This window comes from Ylistrum balloti, unplaced genomic scaffold (genome assembly GCF_031769215.1).
Source record: "Ylistrum balloti isolate Yb309-2 unplaced genomic scaffold, AGI_CSIRO_Ybal_v1 Utg370698, whole genome shotgun sequence".
NCBI lineage: Eukaryota > Metazoa > Mollusca > Bivalvia > Pectinida > Pectinidae > Ylistrum > Ylistrum balloti.
This window is the reverse complement of record NW_026782419.1, coordinates 109,383-128,701: the sequence shown is the minus strand read 5'-3', so window position 1 is coordinate 128,701 and position 19,319 is coordinate 109,383. Positions and strand designations below refer to the sequence as shown.

Sequence of the window (19,319 nt, the reverse complement as noted above, 5' to 3'; positions counted from 1 at the left end):
AGGAGATGAGGGTTGGTATATTATCACAGGGGCCTGTATCAATGTTTCTAGGAGATGAGGGTTGGTATACTATCACAGGGGCCTGTATCAATGTTTCTAGGAGATGAGGGTTGGTATATTATCACAGGGGCCTGTATCAATGTTTCAAGGAGATGAGGGTTGGTATATTATCACAGGGGCCTGTATCAATGTTTCTGGGAGATGAGGGTTGGTATATTATCAGAGAGGCCCGTATCAATGTTTCTAGGAGATGAGGGTTGGTATATTATCACAGGGGCCTGTATTAATGTTTCTAGGAGATGAGGGTTGGTATATTATCACAGGGGCCTGTATCAATGTTTCTAGGAGATGAGGGTTGGTATACTATTACAGGGGCCTGTATCAATGTTTCTAGGAGATGAGGGTTGGTATACTATTACAGGGGCCTGTATCAATGTTTCTAGGAGATGAGGGTTGGTATATTATCACAGGGGCCTGTATCAATGTTTCTAGGAGATGAGGGTTGGTATATTATCACAGTGGCCTGAATCAATGTTTCTGTGGGATGAGAGATGGTATACTATTACAGGGGCCTGTATCGATGTTTCTAGGAGATGAGGGTTGGTATATTATTACAGGGGCCTGTATCAATGTTTCTAGGAGATGAGGGTTGGTATATTATCACAGGGGCCTGTATCAATGTTTCTAGGAGATGAGGGTTGGTATATTATCACAGGGGCCTGTATCAATGTTTCTAGGAGATGAGGGTTGGTATATTATCACAGGGGCCTGTATCAATGTTTCTAGGAGATGAGGGTTGGTATATTATCACAGGGGCCTGTATCAATGTTTCTAGGAGATGAGGGTTGGTATATTATCACAGAGGCCTGTATCAATGTTTCTGGGAGATGAGGGTTGGTATATTATCACAGTGGGCTGTATCGATGTTTCTAGAGATGAGATGAGGGTTGGTATGTTATCACAGGGGCCTGTATCAATGTTTCTAGGAGATGAGGGTTGGTATGTTATCACAGGGGCCTGTATCAATGTTTCTAGGAGATGAGGGTTGGTATATTATCACAGGGGCCTGTATCAATGTTTCTGGGAGATGAGGGTTGGTATATTATCACAGTGGCCTGTATCAATGTTTCTGGGAGATGAGGGTTGGTATATTATCACAGGGGCCTGTATCAATGTTTCTAGGAGATGAGGGTTGGTATATTATCACAGGGGCCTGTATCAATGTTTCTAGAAGATGAGGGTTGGTATATTATCACAGTGGCCTGTATCAATGTTTCTAGGAGATGAGGGTTGGTATATTATCACAGGGGCCTGTATCAATGTTTCTGGGAGATGAGGGTTGGTATATTATCACTGAGGCCCGTATCAATGCTTCTGGGAGATGAGGGTTGGAATATTATGACAGAAGCCTGTATCAATGTTTCTAGGAGATGAGAGTTGGTATGTTATCACAGGGGCCTGTATCAATGTTTCTAGGAGATGAGGGTTGGTATACTATAACAGGGGCCTGTATCGATGTTTCTAGGAGATGAGGGTTGGTATATTATCACAGTATTTCTAGGAGATGAGGGTTGGTATGTTATCACAGGGGCCTGTATCAATGTTTCTAGGAGATGAGGGTTGGTATATTATCACAGGGGCCTGTATCAATGTTTCTAGGAGATGAGGGTTGGTATATTATCACAGAGGCCTGTAACAATGTTTGTAGGAGATGAGGGTTGGTATATTATTACAGGGGCCTGTATCAATGTTACTGGGAGATGAGGGTTGGTATATTATCACAGAGGCCTGTAACAATGTTTCTAGGAGATGAGGGTTGGTATATTATTACAGGGGCCTGTATCAATGTTTCTAGGAGATGAGGGTTGGTATACTATTACAGGGGCCTGTATCAATGTTTCTAGGAGATGAGGGTTGGTATATTATCACAGGGGCCTGTATCAATGTTTCTGGGAGATGAGGGTTGGTATATTATCACAGGGGCCTGTATCAATGTTTCTAGGAGATGAGGGTTGGTATATTATCACAGGGGCCTGTATCAATGTTTCTGGGAGATGAGGGTTGGTATATTATCACAGGGGCCTGTATCAATGTTTCTAGGAGATGAGGGTTGGTATATTATCACAGGGGCCTGTATCAATGTTTCTAGGAGATGAGGGTTGGTATATTATCACAGGGGCCTGTATCAATGTTTCTAGGAGATGAGGGTTGGTATATGATCACAGGGGCCTGTATCAATGTTTCTAGGAGATGAGGGTTGGTATATTATCACAGGGGCCTGTATCAATGTTTCTAGGAGATGAGGGTTGGTATATTATCACAGGGGCCTGTATCAATGTTTCTAGGAGATGAGGGTTGGTATATTATCACAGGGGCCTGTATCAATGTTTCTAGGAGATGAGGGTTGGTATATTATCACAGGGGCCTGTATCAATGTTTCTAGGAGATGAGGGTTGGTATATTATCACAGGGGCCTGTATCAATGTTTCTAGGAGATGAGGGTTGGTATATTATCACAGGGGCCTGTATCAATGTTTCTAGGAGATGAGGGTTGGTATACTATTACAGGGGCCTGTATCAATGTTTCTAGGAGATGAGGGTTAGTATACTATTACCGGGGCCTGTATCAATGTTTCTTGGAGATGAGGGTTGGTATACTATCACAGTGGCCTGTACAAATGTTTCTGGGAGATGAGGGTTGGTATATTATCACAGGGGCCTGTATCAATGTTTCCTGGAGATGAGGGTTGGTATATTATCACAGGGGCCTGTATCAATGTTTCTGGGAGATGAGGGTTGGTATATTATCACAGGGGCCTGTATCAATGTTTCTGGGAGATGAGGGTTGGTATATTATTACAGGGGCCTGTATCAATGTTTCTAGGAGATGAGGGTTGGTATACTATCACAGGGGCCTGTATCGATGTTTCTAGGAGATGAGGGATGGTATACTATTACAGGGGCCTGTATCAATGTTTCTAGGAGATGAGGGTTGGTATATTATCACAGGGGCCTGTATCAATGTTTCTGGGAGATGAGGGTTGGTATATTATCACAGGGGCCTGTATCAATGTTTCTAGGAGATGAGGGTTGGTATATTATCACAGGGGCCTGTAACAATATTATATTATCACAGGGGCCTGTATCAATGTTTCTAGGAGATGAGGGTTGGTATATTATCACAGGGGCCTGGATAAATGTTTCTAGGAGATGAGGGTTGGTATATTATCACAGGGGCCTGTATCAATGTTTCTAGGTGTATCAATGTTTCTGGAGATGAGGGTTGGTATATTATCACAGGGGCCTGTATCAATGTTTCAAGGAGAGGAGGGTTGGTATACTATCACAGGTGCCTGTAAGAACGTTTCTGTGGGATGAGGGTTGGTATACTATCACAGGGGCCTGTATCAATGTTTCTGGGAGATGAGGGTTGGTATATTATCACAGAGGCCTGTAACAATGTTTGTAGGAGATGAGGGTTGGTATACTATTACAGGGGCATGTATCAATGTTTCTAGGAGATGAGGATTGGTATGTTATCACAGGGGCCTGTATCAATGTTTCTAGGAGATGAGGGTTGGTATATTATCACAGGGGCCTGTATCAATGTTTCTAGGAGATGAGGGTTGGTATATTATCACAGTGGCCTGTATCAATGTTTCTGGGAGATGAGGGTTGGTATATTATCACAGTGGCCTGAATTAATGTTTAAGTGGGATGAGAGATGGTAGACTAGTACAGGGGCCTGTATCGATGTTTCTAGGAGATGAGGGTTGGTATATTATCACAGTGGCCTGTATCAATGTTTCTGGGAGATGAGGGTTGGTATATTATTACAGGGGCCTGCATCAATGTTTCTAGGTGATGAGGGTTGGTATATTATCACAGTGGGCTGTATAAATGTTTCTGGGAGATGATGGTTGGTATATTATCACAAAGGCCCGTATCAATGTTTCTGGGAGATGAGGGTTGGTATATTATCACAGGGGCCTGTATCAATGTTTCTAGGAGATGAGGGTTGGTATATTATCACAGGGGCCGGTATCAATGTTTCTAGGAGATGAGAGTTGGTATGTTATCACAGGGGCCTGTATCAATGTTTCTAGGAGATGAGGGTTGGTATACTATAACAGGGGCCTGTATCGATGTTTCGAGGAGATGAGGGATGGTATACTATTACAGGGGCCTGTATCAATGTTTCTAGGAGATGAGGGTTGGTATATTATCACAGGGGCCTGTATCAATGTTTCTAGGAGATGAGGGTTGGTATATTATCACAGGGGCCTGTATCAATGTTTCTAGGAGATGAGGGTTGGTATTTTATCACAGAGGCCTGTATCAATGTTTCTCTGGAGATGAGGGTTGGTATATTATCACTGTGGCCTGTATCAATGTTTCTAGGAGATGAGGGTTGGTATATTATCACAGGGGCCTGTATCAATGTTTCTAGGAGATGAGGGTTGGTATACTATAACAGGGGCCTGTATCGATGTTTCTAGGAGATGAGGGTTGGTATATTATCACAGGGGCCTGTATCAATGTTTCTGGGAGATGAGGGTTGGTATATTATCACAGTGGCCTGTATCAATGTTTCTAGGAGATGAGGGTTGGTATATTATCACAGGGGCCTGTATCAATGTTTCTAGGAGATGAGGGTTGGTATATTATCACAGGGGCCTGTATCAATGTTTCTGGGAGATGAGGGTTGGTATATTATCACAGGGGCCTGTATCAATGTTTCTAGGAGATGAGGGTTGGTATATTATCACAGGGGCCTGTATCAATGTTTCTAGGAGATGAGGGTTGGTATGTTATCACAGGGGCCTGTATCAATGTTTCTAGGAGATGAGGGTTGGTATATTATCACAGGGGCCTGTATCAATGTTTCTAGGAGATGAGGGTTGGTATGTTATCACAGGGGCCTGTATCAATGTTTCTGGGAGATGAGGGTTGGTATACTATAACAGGGGCCTGTGTCGATGTTTCTAGGAGATGAGGGATGGTATACTATTACAGGGGCCTGTATCAATGTTTCTAGGAGATGAGGGTTGGTATATTATCACAGGGGCCTGTATCAATGTTTCTAGGAGATGAGGGTTGGTATGTTATCACAGGGGCCTGTATCAATGTTTCTAGGAGATGAGGGTTGGTATATTATCACAGTGGGCTGTATCAATGTTTCTAGGAGATGAGGGTTGGTATATTATCACAAGGGCCTGTATCAATGTTTCTAGGAGATGAGGGTTGGTATGTTATCACAGGGGCCTGTATCAATGTTTTGGTATATTATCAATGTTTCACAGGGGCCTGTATAAATGTTTCTGGGAGATGAGGGTTGGTATATTATCACAGAGGCCCGTATCAATGTGTCTAGGAGATGAGGGTTGGTATATTATCACAGTGGCCTGTATCAATGTTTCTCGGAGATGAGGGTTGGTATATTATCACAGTGGCCTGAATCAATGTTTCTGTGGGATGAGAGATGGTATATATCAACTACGGAGACTGAGCCACATATCTGTTGCACATGGACTGATTTAGTTTTATTTTGTGTAAATTTATTGGTTTCATGTATTTCAATAGTTATGCCTGTATAGTTGAATAAATTGCATTCTTTCCAGATGAGGGTTGGTATAATTATATAAAATGTACATCAGGGGTATGTATCTAATGTTTTTAGGAGATAGCTTCACAGGTGTTCACGTATTTTGTTTCTCTATACCATGTTTCCTTTTGTGTTTAAACAGATTAAATAAGAAGATGAAAAGTTCTATAGGAAGCACGAAAAATCAGATAACAAAGCGAATATTTTCGTGTATTCAAGCAGATCATAGGATATATCCGAAAACAGGATCTTTATACGACGAACAAAGACTATTTATAGTTTAAAAACTAACTGTATATAACTATCTTTGCTTTCGACATTTTCACTGTCACTAACGCAGGTACATCTTTATTGTGAATGGTGAGTGAATTGGTCACGTGTGCGTGTGGGTGTACGTGTGAAGAAGGACGGGTAGTGCATGGGCTGGACAGGTGAGACTAGTGGCCATTATTGGCAGAGCTGTTTATAATTAGTTTCCCAGCCATAATTCGTGTGTGATGAAGCCCGGATATCTGACTGGGCTTCACACGACGGGCAGACAATTAAGTTAGGCTACCCAAAGTCTGCAACAGACTGGTATGCAACAGAGTTACAACAGCAACTACCAGGAACACGGTGGTCAGACGTCAGGCGGGCTATGCAGGCAGTGTCGATGTTGGAGATCCTGGTCTGAGAGGGACCAATGATGCTGATAGGCATATGCTGTTCTATTTATTGTGTTAGCCGTGGGCTAAATTTTGTTTGCATTTTGTGCACCGTCTCGAGCTGGTGAACGACGAGTCGGGACCTGTATATATATGTATTGCAGTATCTCTTGTGGTTTTTTCCCGTGAGTGCCGAACTGAGGCTCGTCCCGCGTTACATTCACAATGAAGAAAACAATTCAATGATGTTACACAACGCAGTCACAATAACACAGACAATCCTAACGTTAATTCTTTACCTTTGTACTGTATAAGATATGCATTGTTATAGATATAATATAGAATGACGGTTGTCATTTCTAGGTATTTCCGTTGTCCTCATGTGATTAAGGGCCCGACAATCGTGCCCCGACCTGTGGTCCTCGTGTGATTAAGGGCCCGACAATCGTGCCCCGACCTGCGGTCCTCATGGGATTAAGGGCCCGACAATCGTGCCCCGACCTGTGGTCCTCATGTGATTAAGGGCCCGACAATCGTGCCCCGACCTTTTGGTCCTCATGTGATTAAGGGCCCGACAATCGTGCCCCGACCTTTTGGTCCTCGTGTGATTAAGGGCCCGACAATCGTGCCCCGACCTTTTGGTCCTCGTGTGATTAAGGGCCCGACAATCGTGCCCCGACCTGTGGTCCTCATGTGATTAAGGGCCCGACAATCGTGCCCCGACCTGTGGTCCTCATGTGATTAAGGGCCCGACAATCGTGCCCCGACCTGTGGTCCTCATGTGATTAAGGGCCCGACAATCGTGCCCCGACCTGTGGTCCTCATACAGAGAAATTAAGGGCCCGTTTTAATTTTGTTTTGTTCTGTGGTTTGTGATTAAGGGCCGAAAATAAAGACCATACTCTGTGGTCCTCATACTGAATTAGTACAATGTGAATGCCCACTACCTGTGGTATAATGTGATTAAGGGTTCGTCAATGAAACTACGTTTAGTTCCTCACTTGTATTTCAAACTTTCAATACGCCACCTTTTTCCTCAGTTTTCAGGGTTTTTTTACACTCATTCAGGGGTACTGTACCTATAGCTAATCAATGGGGAACGCTGGTCCTCATGTGATTACACACTAAACTTCGATGGACCTTTCCGACCTGTTGCACACAAAACAAAATTGACGCTAAGTAATTACCGATTTGCTCGTCATATAAGCAGCAGTTATTTATACATATGTACGCAAAGCGTAGGTTGTTACAATACTGTACGAACTGCAACATCGATTCAATATCAAAGAAATGAACCATGCGGTTTTCATAATCTTCATGATGATCCTGTCTTCGGACCTGTAACAGTAATTAAGGGCCCGACATATACTGTCCAAACTGTGGTCCTTTTACATATCCTACTGCACGTTTTGAAGCAGTTTTTTTTCAGTCATGTCTGTGAAGAAAATAAATAAAAATACCCCGTGCAAACGGTAAAAAATCATTACACTCACCTTGCCATGCCGCTTTCACGTCAAAACGAGGTTGATACAGCATCTGTGGAAAAGGCGCGATGATATGCTAGGTGAGATTAAGGGCCCGCCAGTTATTTTGGCCCGACCTGTGTGTGCCATTGGCGGATGTATAGCTAATCGACAGCGGTATTGATCCGACACACAGAGTTGTGAGAAACTAGCGTTGTAGTGAGGTACCAGCTAAAATTTCGTGTGAGTACTTAAAACCAAAGTTTCTAAGCAGATCTCTGGTCCTCATGGGTAATGGGAAAAATGACCTCGCTTTATTTTGATACCCACCATCAGTGACCCGTACTCAGTGGTCCTCTTTGTAAGGTATACCAACACACACACACACACACACACACACACACACACACACACACACACACACACACACACACACACACACACACACACACACACACACACACACACACACACACCACCACCACCACCACCACACACATACACACACACACACATATATATATATGTATATATATAGTATCATAGAAACCACTAGAAATCTATTCGCTCTGGTCATTGTAAATAGAACTATTTACAAAACCAATCATGTGTTTTAACAATCCGGATTTTTTATGTCGGATTTTCTCGGCTTAGACCCATGTTTATATATGGGACATGTCTGGGGTGATCTGGTTGGAATTGAAGCTCGTATTAGTTAACGTCTTCCGGTTTCACGACAGGTGTATTCCATCGCGTGATGTAAATATTAATTTATTATAGTATGTGGCATGTAGTAGTCCTATGTGATATGATGTTTTATTCTATCTTTGTACTCTTTCCGTCTTTTTCTATTCTGCTCATTCTTCTTTACTCTCTGTCATTTTTATGTCTGTCTATTGCTCATGGGTCTGCGATGGTAGAACTTACTAGTTTCAGTGGTTTGAGTAAGTAGAGGGTCTAAAAAATATTTCGGCTCATGTGCAAGTGCTTTCTAATAGAGAGAAAAAACGTAAATATGAGTTTTCTTATCTTAGAGATGTTAATTACTCATCTACTGTCTCCATGATACACTTTTTACCCGATAACGCAGAACTCATAAGAAATGAATGGGGCAATCGTTGTTATTTCGCTTTTTATCGTGGAAATTCTCGTGATGTAGCCAGTCTTGTAAATAATAACTTTGAATTCAAGATTCATAAGGAGAAGAAAGACGACACTGAACATTTTGTGGCGTTAGATATAGAAAAAGAAGGTAAACATATAATACTTATTAATATTTATGGTTCAAACCAAGATAGCCAAGTTTTTTATACAAAAACTTCTGACACTATTGATCAGTTTAATTATGCCCATACTATTATTTGCGGTAATTTTAACCTTGTTTTGAAACCAGAAATTGAATATGATAATACTTATAAAATGGTAAATAATCCAAAAGCCAAGGGACACAGTTTTATATATTATTGATAACTACGGATTGGTCGATATTTTTTAAAACATCATGAAAATGTCAGGAAATTCACATGGAGGAAAAAAACCCAGTTAAACAAGTTCGTTTGGAGTATTTTCTTATCTCAGATAGTTAATTGTCTAATGTCAATTATTCACATAAAGATCCAGACTGTAGAACTGACCATTTTTTTCCGAGAATATCCTTCACACTAAATGAATTCAAGAAAGGTAAGGGGACATGGAAACTAAATAATTCTCTTTGACATGATTTAGAATACCTTAATTTGGTTAATACTTGCATTGATTCTGTAAAAACCAATACTGTGTGCCTGTGTACAATTTGAATAATATTTCATATATTCCTAACTTAGAGCTTCATTTTACTATTAATGACCAGTTATTTCTAGAAACTTTACTTATGGAAATAAAAGGTAAATCAAATTTTTATGCATCATATAAAACGAATCAGCAAAACTTACGGGAAGTAAACTTTCAAAAAATTATTCTAGAACTTGAATCTAAAGAATGTGTGAACATTTCTGAACTGGATGCCAAAAAGAATGACTTAGAGCACATGAAATCAAGGTAGTTTCATTAGATCACGGACTTAATGGGCAGAAGAAGGACAAAAATCTAATAGCTAAGTAGATAATAAGGAAATAATTACAAACCAAGAAACTTTATTAAAAGAAATCTGTACATTTTATAAAGATTTTCATGGTGATGGTAATAATATGAATAGCACACAGAATATTAATCTAAATGAATATATTAATAATAATGAACTAAACTCTCTCAGAATGACCAGACATGTGGTCCTCTGGAAATTTAGAACCCACCAGTAATGACCCGACCTGTGATCCGTTGGAGATTGAGGATCCATCAGTATTGACACCGATCTGTGGTCCTCTGGGGATTTACAACCCATTGTCAGATCTATAAATTTTGGTTATCGTTCAGGACAACTTTCTATAACACAGATACAAGGGATAATTACATGTATACCTAAGGCAGATAAACTTAGGCACTTTATTAAAAATCCGTGAACTGACCTATGGTCCTTGAATGTGGTATAAACAATAAGGGACTGGCACTATGGTCCTAATAGGTTAAAAACTGTACCCATAAGTTAATGAATAAAGACCTCGGGGATTGAACAATTTTTCTTGACCCATTGTGGTGAATACAACACATCAATAATGAGATCTGCATTTTGCTGAGGAAAATGATACACCTGGTATGTTGCTGTTAATTTATAGTTTTGGAAAAGTATCCATATCTCCCTATTCATTGTGCTGAAGTTCTTGGATTCGAAGACTTTTTCACAATAATGAGAAATGGCAATTTATATCAAAATCTTTTATAAATTCAGATCTGTGGTCCTGAAAGGGTTGTGAATATATTGATATTGTGGTCATCTGTGGATTTAAGACCAATCAGTAATGACCCGACCTGTGGTCCTGTGGGGATTTAGAACCCACCACCACCAGTGTCCCAACTTGTGGTCCTCTAGGGATTTAACACCAATCAGTATTGACCCAACCTGTGGTCCTCTGGGGATTTAGGACAAATCAGTAATGACCCGACCTGTGGTCCTCGGGAGATTTAGGACCCATCATTAATGACCAGACTTGTGGTCCTCTGGGATTTTAGAACCCACCATCAGTGACCCGACCTCTGGTCCTCGGGGATTGAGGACCCATCACTATTGACCCGACCTGTGGTCCTCTGGGGATTTAGGACCCATCAGTAATGACCCGACCTGTGGTCCTCTTGGGATTGAAAACGCAACAGTATTGACCCGACCTGTGGTCCTCTGGGGATTTAGAATCCACCAGTATTGACCCGATCTATTGTCCTATGGGGATTTACGGCACATCAGAATTGACCCGACCTGTGGTTCTCTGGGGATATAGGACACATTAGTATTCACCCGACCTGTGGTCCTCTGGGGATTCAGGACCCATCATTAATGACCCGACCTGTGGTCCTCTGGGGATTTAGGACACATCAGTATTCACCCGACCTGTCGTCCTCGGGGGATTTAGGACACATCAGTGATGACCCGACCTGTGGCCCTCTGGGGATTAAGTACACATCAGTGATGACCCGACCTGTGGTCCTCTGGGGATTTAGTACACATCAGTGATAACCTGACCTGTGGTCCTCTTGGGACGTCATGAGAACGTCGGAGCGACTTCGAATACGTCGTATGAACTTGTGGTTTGACGTAACAGGAACGCTTAGAGAACGTGTTAATGACAGGACGCACTGCTTGTGGACTGTTCACGATCGGGATAGAACTTCACAAGGACGCAGTATGGGTTACCGGCACCCCAGTTTTTCCCCTCTCAAGTCAATATTTGAGAACTTCAAGTACGTCGCATGAACGCAATGACATGTAGGTGTGACAGGGCCATACACTGCAAATAGTTAGTGCAAGTTTGAAAAGTCTTCGGAACCTGAACTATTGTAGCTGTCGTCAAATTTGATATGACGAAGGCGTTTTCACCTAAAGTATTAATTACTACAACACTTGAAGAATTGTGCAACTGATAAGAATACTTCTAATTATTCGATTTTACATAATCGAACAAGCCAAGGTAAAGCCATGCGACCTCTAACTTGTATTTGTCTGTACAGACATGTTTACGTCGATTTTGATGCATCTGTCTGTGTACTGTATACTTGACAATCAGTCTCGGTAAATGAATTATTTGTAGCCAGACAACAGTGTGAAATATAATGAAATTGCACTTTACAATTTAAAAACCTTAGTTGAAGATTTATCTCAGGTAATTGAATACACTTCAGACCCCGACGAGTTACAGAAGGGCGACATGATATATGCGATTCAATTCATTGTAAAATATATATATATGTTTGTTATCAAATTGTAAGGAAAGATCTTATCTATTCGTGTCTCTGGTACAATCTTTAAATATGTTTACCTATTACCAAAACAAACATGTTTTAAGTGATAATATACAAAGATGTTACACATACGTGGTAAGTAATTTTATGTCTAAGTTGTATAATTATGAGTATGAAAACGGTAGCATTTATAAAATTCGGTGAGATAAACTTGTCCTTTAAGTCCCAATTGAAGAGATGCGTTTTATATGTGTTTAATTCGTTAAAAAAACCAAGAGGAAGTGCACACAAACAAGTCGATCAAGAGAGTTATCGTTCTGTGAAGTGTGAATGAACGAAAAAAAAAAAATATATTCATCTGTATTGCTTGCATAATTGAGATCGCAAAGAAATGAATTGACGCTAGTTGACTCGTGTTCTAAGCTAAAACATTTCCCCGCACTCGTAATTTTATACGGCAATGTCTGATAGTGTAACTCGCCTACAACAGTCTATTAATAGCTGAGATGGTTTGCTGGCCACAGGTTCGCACAAGATCACATCTTAGGAAGCACAGTGTACATACATGTATTTGCTATTGCGCATGCCATCATTGTTAAACTAAATGGATTTTTCACCAATAGCGATGTCAAGAAGGATCTAATTTGCATAAACTTTTCATTGAACTAGAAGAAGCGTGAAGTTGTCTGCTATAAAAGCCGCGCTGTTCCAATTTTTATCATAGCTTCCAAGATTATCACACAACAGATAAATACAGATTGTCAATAGGGTAAGTAACTTGTTTTATCTTTTTAGACTGATCTGATCTACTTTCAGTATTAAAATCAGTAAAATCAAGAGAGCCAAAATTCCATTTTACTGCTTCATTTTGTTCCAATAAAGGAACGAGGTCAGACTATCCGGTTTTTCCTGTTCTCTTTTTTTAAACATATTCTGTTAAAATTGATATTAGAAACAAATTTATTGCCAAACGATTGACAAAGGATTAGGCACAAGTTATTGCAACTTATCAACGCCTTCTCCCAATATACATTTTAAATGACATTATAATCATGACAATCAAATATACAATTATTGTTACACATTGGCATCAAAATATCTTGCTGGGTTTAGTATAGTTTTGCACAGATCTAAAAATATTTGCATTAAGGTTCACGAAAATTGAGAATTGCCAAACAAAAGAAATTTTTTATCTAACGCAACGTTCCAGTTATTTAAATCTTGAACTGAAATACGTCTTTCGTGCGAGAAACGTTGACATTCAATAAAATAGTGAAAGACATTCTCGCAAGTTTTTTACTTGAATTCGTCTCTGATGCTCATTTTCTCTCTTTGACTTAATGGCATTAAGTTCATTATTCAATTTAATTACTAAGATAACACTGTTTACCTCGTTTGTTATACACCGTTGACTGATTTTATTTAAATTAACATTTAAGTTCACAACCAACACTGTAGATCTGTATCCAATAACCATAACAACCAGGTACTTCCGGTTTTATGACTAGCAGGGTATCAGGTGTGAGAACTATTTCCGCTTAAGTGAGATTAACCTTACTAATACCCACGCTATCCACTTGGATATTGTGAAAATTATGAATATTTGAAATGTCCCGAAAGATTAATCATGAAGCAATATTTAAAACGACAAATTGCAATCTATACATCAGAAATATTAACGATTAGAAATTTACACCTGAATATTTACATATAATTGCTAGTTTCAAACACCCTACCCTAAAATGTCAGTATCCTAGCTGTGGTCGCACATGTTTTTTTTTCTCTTTTTTCTTTTCTAAATGATAATGACCAACTTCAACAAGTTGAAGATAATGTCATGAGAAAGAAGGAGATTAACCTTAAAGAAAACTAAAAAGAAAGAATATGTGTACATGAATATTTCATTTTAAGGGTAGTGAGCGGAGAGAAATTTTGAAGGATTCAGTGGTAAGACAGGATGAGATGATATATGGTGGGATCTTATTCCACACAGATATATAGTACGAGGGGAAAATGATTGTTTTCTAGCCTGAGTTCTGAATTTGAACGATTTTAAAAGAATGTCGAGTACATGCGATCTTTTATGGTTCGAAACGTGACAAGCTAGGTTTCAGCATACCTCGAGAACGTTTGCCCTGCTATCGTAATAATTGTATAATTTCATCAATCACAAAATAAAACAAAGCACAACTTTAAATTCTGATTTAGGCTTTCTAAAACGTTCATGTATAGAATTCTTTAAAATACAGCACAAAGATCATTATCTTTCTTTTCATCTGTTATCGTTGAAAAGAAACGTTTCATTGAATCACGAGGTTCTTGTTAACAACATTGGACATTCCTAATTCGTCTACATCGCCCGACATGTTGACTTCAGGCATTAAAGAAGGAGAGTTTAATTCCTTATTTATTGTATACTGAGAGGAAAAAGAAACGCAATTAGCAGAAAATTAATATTGTAAATTAAATCCTTGACGTACACCCTTGAAACTTGACAAATGTGTGCATCTGAGTTAGGTCTCTATGGTACCGTATTAAATCACTGATGCATATCTAAACTGCGCACGCCGCTTGCACAAAAGAATAAGAGACCAAAGCATGATATCTCGAACCCATTTAAAGGATTGGTTCAAAATCTGTGTTTGCGAATCTTCAGACATGTTCGTCTTGATTTCATACTTTTAAAGCATAAACAGGTCACCGTAAAAATGCCACGATTGTCCGAAGTTGACAGGGGTTCCATCGAACATTTGCCGTCTCATACAAAAACTACATGCCACCGGAAGGGTTGCAGACCGTCCCCGAAGCGGTCGCCCTCGTGTGACGACGCGTCGGCAGGATAGGGCAATGCGACTTTCGCACCTACGCAATCGCTTTCTGACGGCACGGAAACAGCAAGGAACACAATTGGGCGTCATCATGTTCCAATTGATCAAAAGACAGTGCGTACTGAACTGCGTGCCTTCGGTCTAAGACCTCGGCGGCCATATGTTGGACCACGGCTTAATGCGCGGTGACGTGCAAGACGAATGCAAGGGCTGAACGCACATTCCGTAAGACGTTTCCCAATGCAATGTTGGAGAAGGGTCCTGTTCTCAGATGAGTCCAGGTTTTCGCTTTACCGGGCCGACGGCCGACGTCGTGTCTATAGACGTACCCACGAGCGCTATGCAGATGCTTGCGTGATAGAGAATGACCCCTTTGGAGGAGGATCGCTCGTGGTATGGGGAGGGATTGCGCATGGTATCAAGACTCCTCTGGTCGTTATTCAGGGAAAACTCACGGCCGTCCGCTATAGAGATCCAGTCCTAGCGCCGCATGTTGTTCCTCTAGTACAGCAGCAGCATGTAGCGAGGGTTTGCCGTGGTTATTTCGCAGCAAACATTGCCCCACCCTAGACTGGCCCCCATACAGCCCTGACCTCTCCCCAATAGAACATTTATGGGACGAGTTGGACAGAAGAATAAGACGTAGGCCGAATCCACCAATCAACGTCGCTCAGTTGGCGTTGGCGTTGGATGAGGAATGGAATCGTATACCAATGAGGAGGGTTAATACCCCGATCAATTTAATGCACAAAAGAGTTCGTGCAATTACTGCAGCTTGAAAGGTTTACTTAACGTACACGAATGAAATTCTCGTAGATGACAGTTACACTATAATTACATTCTAAAACCCTTTTCTATTTCCCGTAGTTGACGTGGAAATTCCTAATTGCGTTTCTTTTTCCTCTCAGTATATAATTTCTATGTCAATACTACTTCTGTTACAGAACTCGGAACGTACAGAAGCAACGGGGATGGCTTTACCTTTCAGTAAAGATCCTACATGGTGTAAACCCATGCCTGTCAATGGACAAGGGGTTTTCACATTCAACATTATCCGGAGCAGTCCTTTCCGTATTGTCATCTCTAATTCGCCTACTAATGACACTATCATGCTCACCATTGGTAGCAACTTCGCTGAATTTGGCTTGACACATGAAAGCACATATGAAACTCTTCATCGGTCAGACCAACCTGATTGTGGTTACGACGCTGGTCAGAAGATTTCCTATTGGTTCAGCTATAACCGAGATAGCCTCGTTCTGAAATACGGTAAAGGCTACACTATGGAAGAAACTACTTTGCTGGAGTACGATTTTCTTAAAGACAAAACCCCAGAAGAAGCAGAGCAGATTAGAGAAAAATATCATGGTCTTTTTAACGCAGAAGGTCAAGGTCTGGTGCGTCTGTATGACAGCGATCAGTTGCGAGGTTCTTCAAACTCTTCAAGTAGTAAGTATCGAGTTGTTTACAATTAATGTTTACTCACAGATTGATGAAGTGCATAACCCAAAATCACTGAAAGACATAGCAAAAAAGCACGGAAAGTATATGGTATATGACCCAAAACGACCGGTCACCATTAAAATTGCCAAGTTTCAAGATTTGAAAAGAATAAGAAACACATATTTTTTTTCAAATATGTCTTCTTCTACATATTGTTGTGATGTAATGTGAAATTAAATTAGTTTAAAGTACAGATGATTTCAATCAGTTTTAATTTTCAGTGATAGACATAGAGAAAAAAGTTGCATTCTATAAGAACCCTTTTGTCAGCAACCTATCCCCTATCGTCATGGACAGCTCCAAAGTGACTCTCTTTACACTGGACAATGCTAATTACATGCTTACAGGTAGGTAACTTTTGTTATTTCAATTGATATTGTTGTTTAGGCTATAGGGTATCTGTTAATGTATTTTATGTGTACAATTCATGTAAATAATGTCATGTTCTCAAATGGGAACCGGGTTTACAGAAAAAACCACAAGGCATACTTACGAGCGTCGAAAAACATTAGATTCGTATTGTAGAAGGAATTCATAGATCGTAGTAACGGCCATCTGCATATAATCTCTATTACCTGTATTTCTCAAACCTTTGATATGTGATATTAGTAAAACATTATTGAAAATAAAAAGTGTTCAAACAACGTAGAAAATATAGACACAGAAACTTGATTAAAACACATAGTCGTTGAAATTATGTCAAAAGATGAACAAAGTAAGATAAACAGGGAGATTACTGAACAGGAACAAGCGTTTCGAAAGGATATGAGTCTTTTACTTCACCGAAGATACTACTTTAATAACGATGAATCGAAGCAAGTAATGTCACGTTTTCATATGAGCACAAAGTTAATAACCGTGCACCACTGCAAACCTGGCAGGTTTTAAAATAATATAAATTCTCTTTGATCATAATACTACCCACAAATCAAAGAAATAGATTTGCTGACTTTCATCAATTCTCTTTGATCAGGAAGTCTTCCACCTGCCTGCAAGGAGCTGTATGATAACATAGGAAACTGTGAGCTAAACTGGCCACCGGAAGTGGACGAAGTTCTTCTCTCAGATGCTATACGCTTCAGCATTGAAACCGAAGGATGCCTCCTTTACGAAACACTAAAATCTAAATCCGGCGAGTTCGGTCCAGACAGTGGGGCAAATGAGACTTACCTGCGCGTGACACTTGGGCACAGTCTTGGGAACTCGCCTGGAATACCTTACGTCCTTGAGATTTGGCCTTCAAACCACTACAGTCCTATACATAACCATGGAAACTCGAACGCTGTTATCAAAGTCCTGTTTGGTCAAATCAACATTTCCATTTACAACAAACAGACAACAGACCCAAATGCAGTTCCTTTGAGGAAGTTTAATGCTGTCAAAGGAAATGTAACATGGATCAATAGGAACTGGTTCCAAACACACAAGCTCTGGAACGACACTGATGACTTCTGCGCCACCATCCAATGTTATAACTACGACGCAGGGGACACAACTCACTGGCCATACTTCGACTACGTCAGTGAGAACAGTACCATTGAAGAGTTTATACCTAACTCGGATTTCACATTTAGAGAGATGCGAGACAAGGTGTTGGCAGAATACCGACATGGATTCACCCCAATCAACCCACCGCAATAGCCGATGTAGACGAACTGCATCCTTCTGTTGAAACATGACAACATGACTATCACTCTAATCTGAAGAGAAGAAAATGATAATGAGCATTGCTTGACTGTGTTTATCAATCTTTTATGCTCTTCTATATCACATAATATTGATATCATATCGTTTGAATGATACTTATTTCAAGATATTTTTTTTCGAATCGAAGACGTGTTTTTCCAGTGTCAATTGCAAACCTATATGAAGCAAATCCTTTAATGCTTGTTGACTGGCCACCGTTTCCCTGACGTTTAGTTTCGGCATTTTAAACATCAATTGAAAACATAATTATTCACAGTTAAATTGTTCAAATTCAAATTATCTAATAGAAAATAAAATCGGTTTTGTATTAACGTTCAATTTCTTTAAAAGATATCTTGTTCTTCAGGAATTAAAGAATATTGTCCAAATATGGTATTAAACTGCTTGGGTGTAGGCAAATCAGTTTTGTATAAACGCCCTGTCTGACCCACCTGGGCCAGAGGGGCGGGGCCTCATAGTGTGCATAATGGTACATTTATCAATATTCTTATCAATATTTGTATTTGCATAAACTATCTTGTTTTGCGATAAAACATATATTCTCTGTGTATCCTACAAAGTTTTTAGGAGCGTGGCAGTTGTTACGGACGCTGCCGTTACCAGCTGATAACTGTACAGTTGATCCATATAGATGACTTAGATATGTATATTTTTTGGCATGGTTCAGTAGAAATGCTAATTTTTTAAATATGAAAACAATACACATTTAGATATCTTTCAATTTATGCATTATATCGAAAGCATCAAGGACACTTAGAGAGAGAGAGAGAGAGAGAGAGAGAGAGAGAGAGAGAGAGAGAGAGAGAGAGAGAGAGAGAGAGAGAGGAATAACGCCGAAGCGAGGTACCATCTTGAAAGTCATTCCGAGGTCAGATGGCTCCTGAGAATCATTCGATGGTTTCCGATTGCGTAATCGGTGATAAAACAGGATTTTATGCATAATTAACAGAAACGTGGGAAAATGCTGGTTTGCTATTTTATCTACAGTAGTATGTATACGTACTGCAAAGGAAATATAGTGACTGAAAGATTTTTATATATTAAATCTTATACCCTCGAGTTTGTCTTCACGTGCTGTACTTCACTTACAACAAGATGTGAAACCTTTCATGGGGAAAGGCAAGAGTACTTGGGATAAAACTGTTTATGGTTATTACGTTTTTTTCAATCCATTTACTGATATTCAGGATACTAGTCCAGTACACTTACATCTGTCATTGTTTACTGGCTGTTGGTCATACGC

The 19,319-nt window shown here is 40.0% G+C and overlaps 1 protein-coding gene across 1 annotated transcript; it reads left to right on the top strand.

Annotated features, from left to right (window-relative positions):
* The first annotated feature begins 15,837 nt into the window (after positions 1 to 15,837).
* Positions 15,838 to 19,037, top strand: LOC132557568 (uncharacterized). Its single transcript, XM_060222066.1, has 3 exons — positions 15,838 to 16,315; positions 16,591 to 16,716; positions 17,343 to 19,037. Exons 1-3 carry the CDS (start codon positions 15,838 to 15,840, stop codon positions 18,008 to 18,010), a joined length of 1,272 nt encoding a protein of 423 aa, XP_060078049.1. The 3' UTR covers positions 18,011 to 19,037.
* The last annotated feature ends 282 nt before the right edge of the window (positions 19,038 to 19,319 follow it).

Bases quoted from the DNA above. Each gene is read 5' to 3' on its own strand.
- LOC132557568 (XM_060222066.1), top strand. From the start codon at position 15,838: ATGGCTTTACCTTTCAGTAAAGATCCTACATGGTGTAAACCCATGCCT. The intron at 16,316-16,590 runs GTAAGTATCGAG...TTTAATTTTCAG, and splicing joins TTCTTCAAACTCTTCAAGTA to TGATAGACATAGAGAAAAAA. The intron at 16,717-17,342 runs GTAGGTAACTTT...CTCTTTGATCAG, and splicing joins TGCTAATTACATGCTTACAG to GAAGTCTTCCACCTGCCTGC.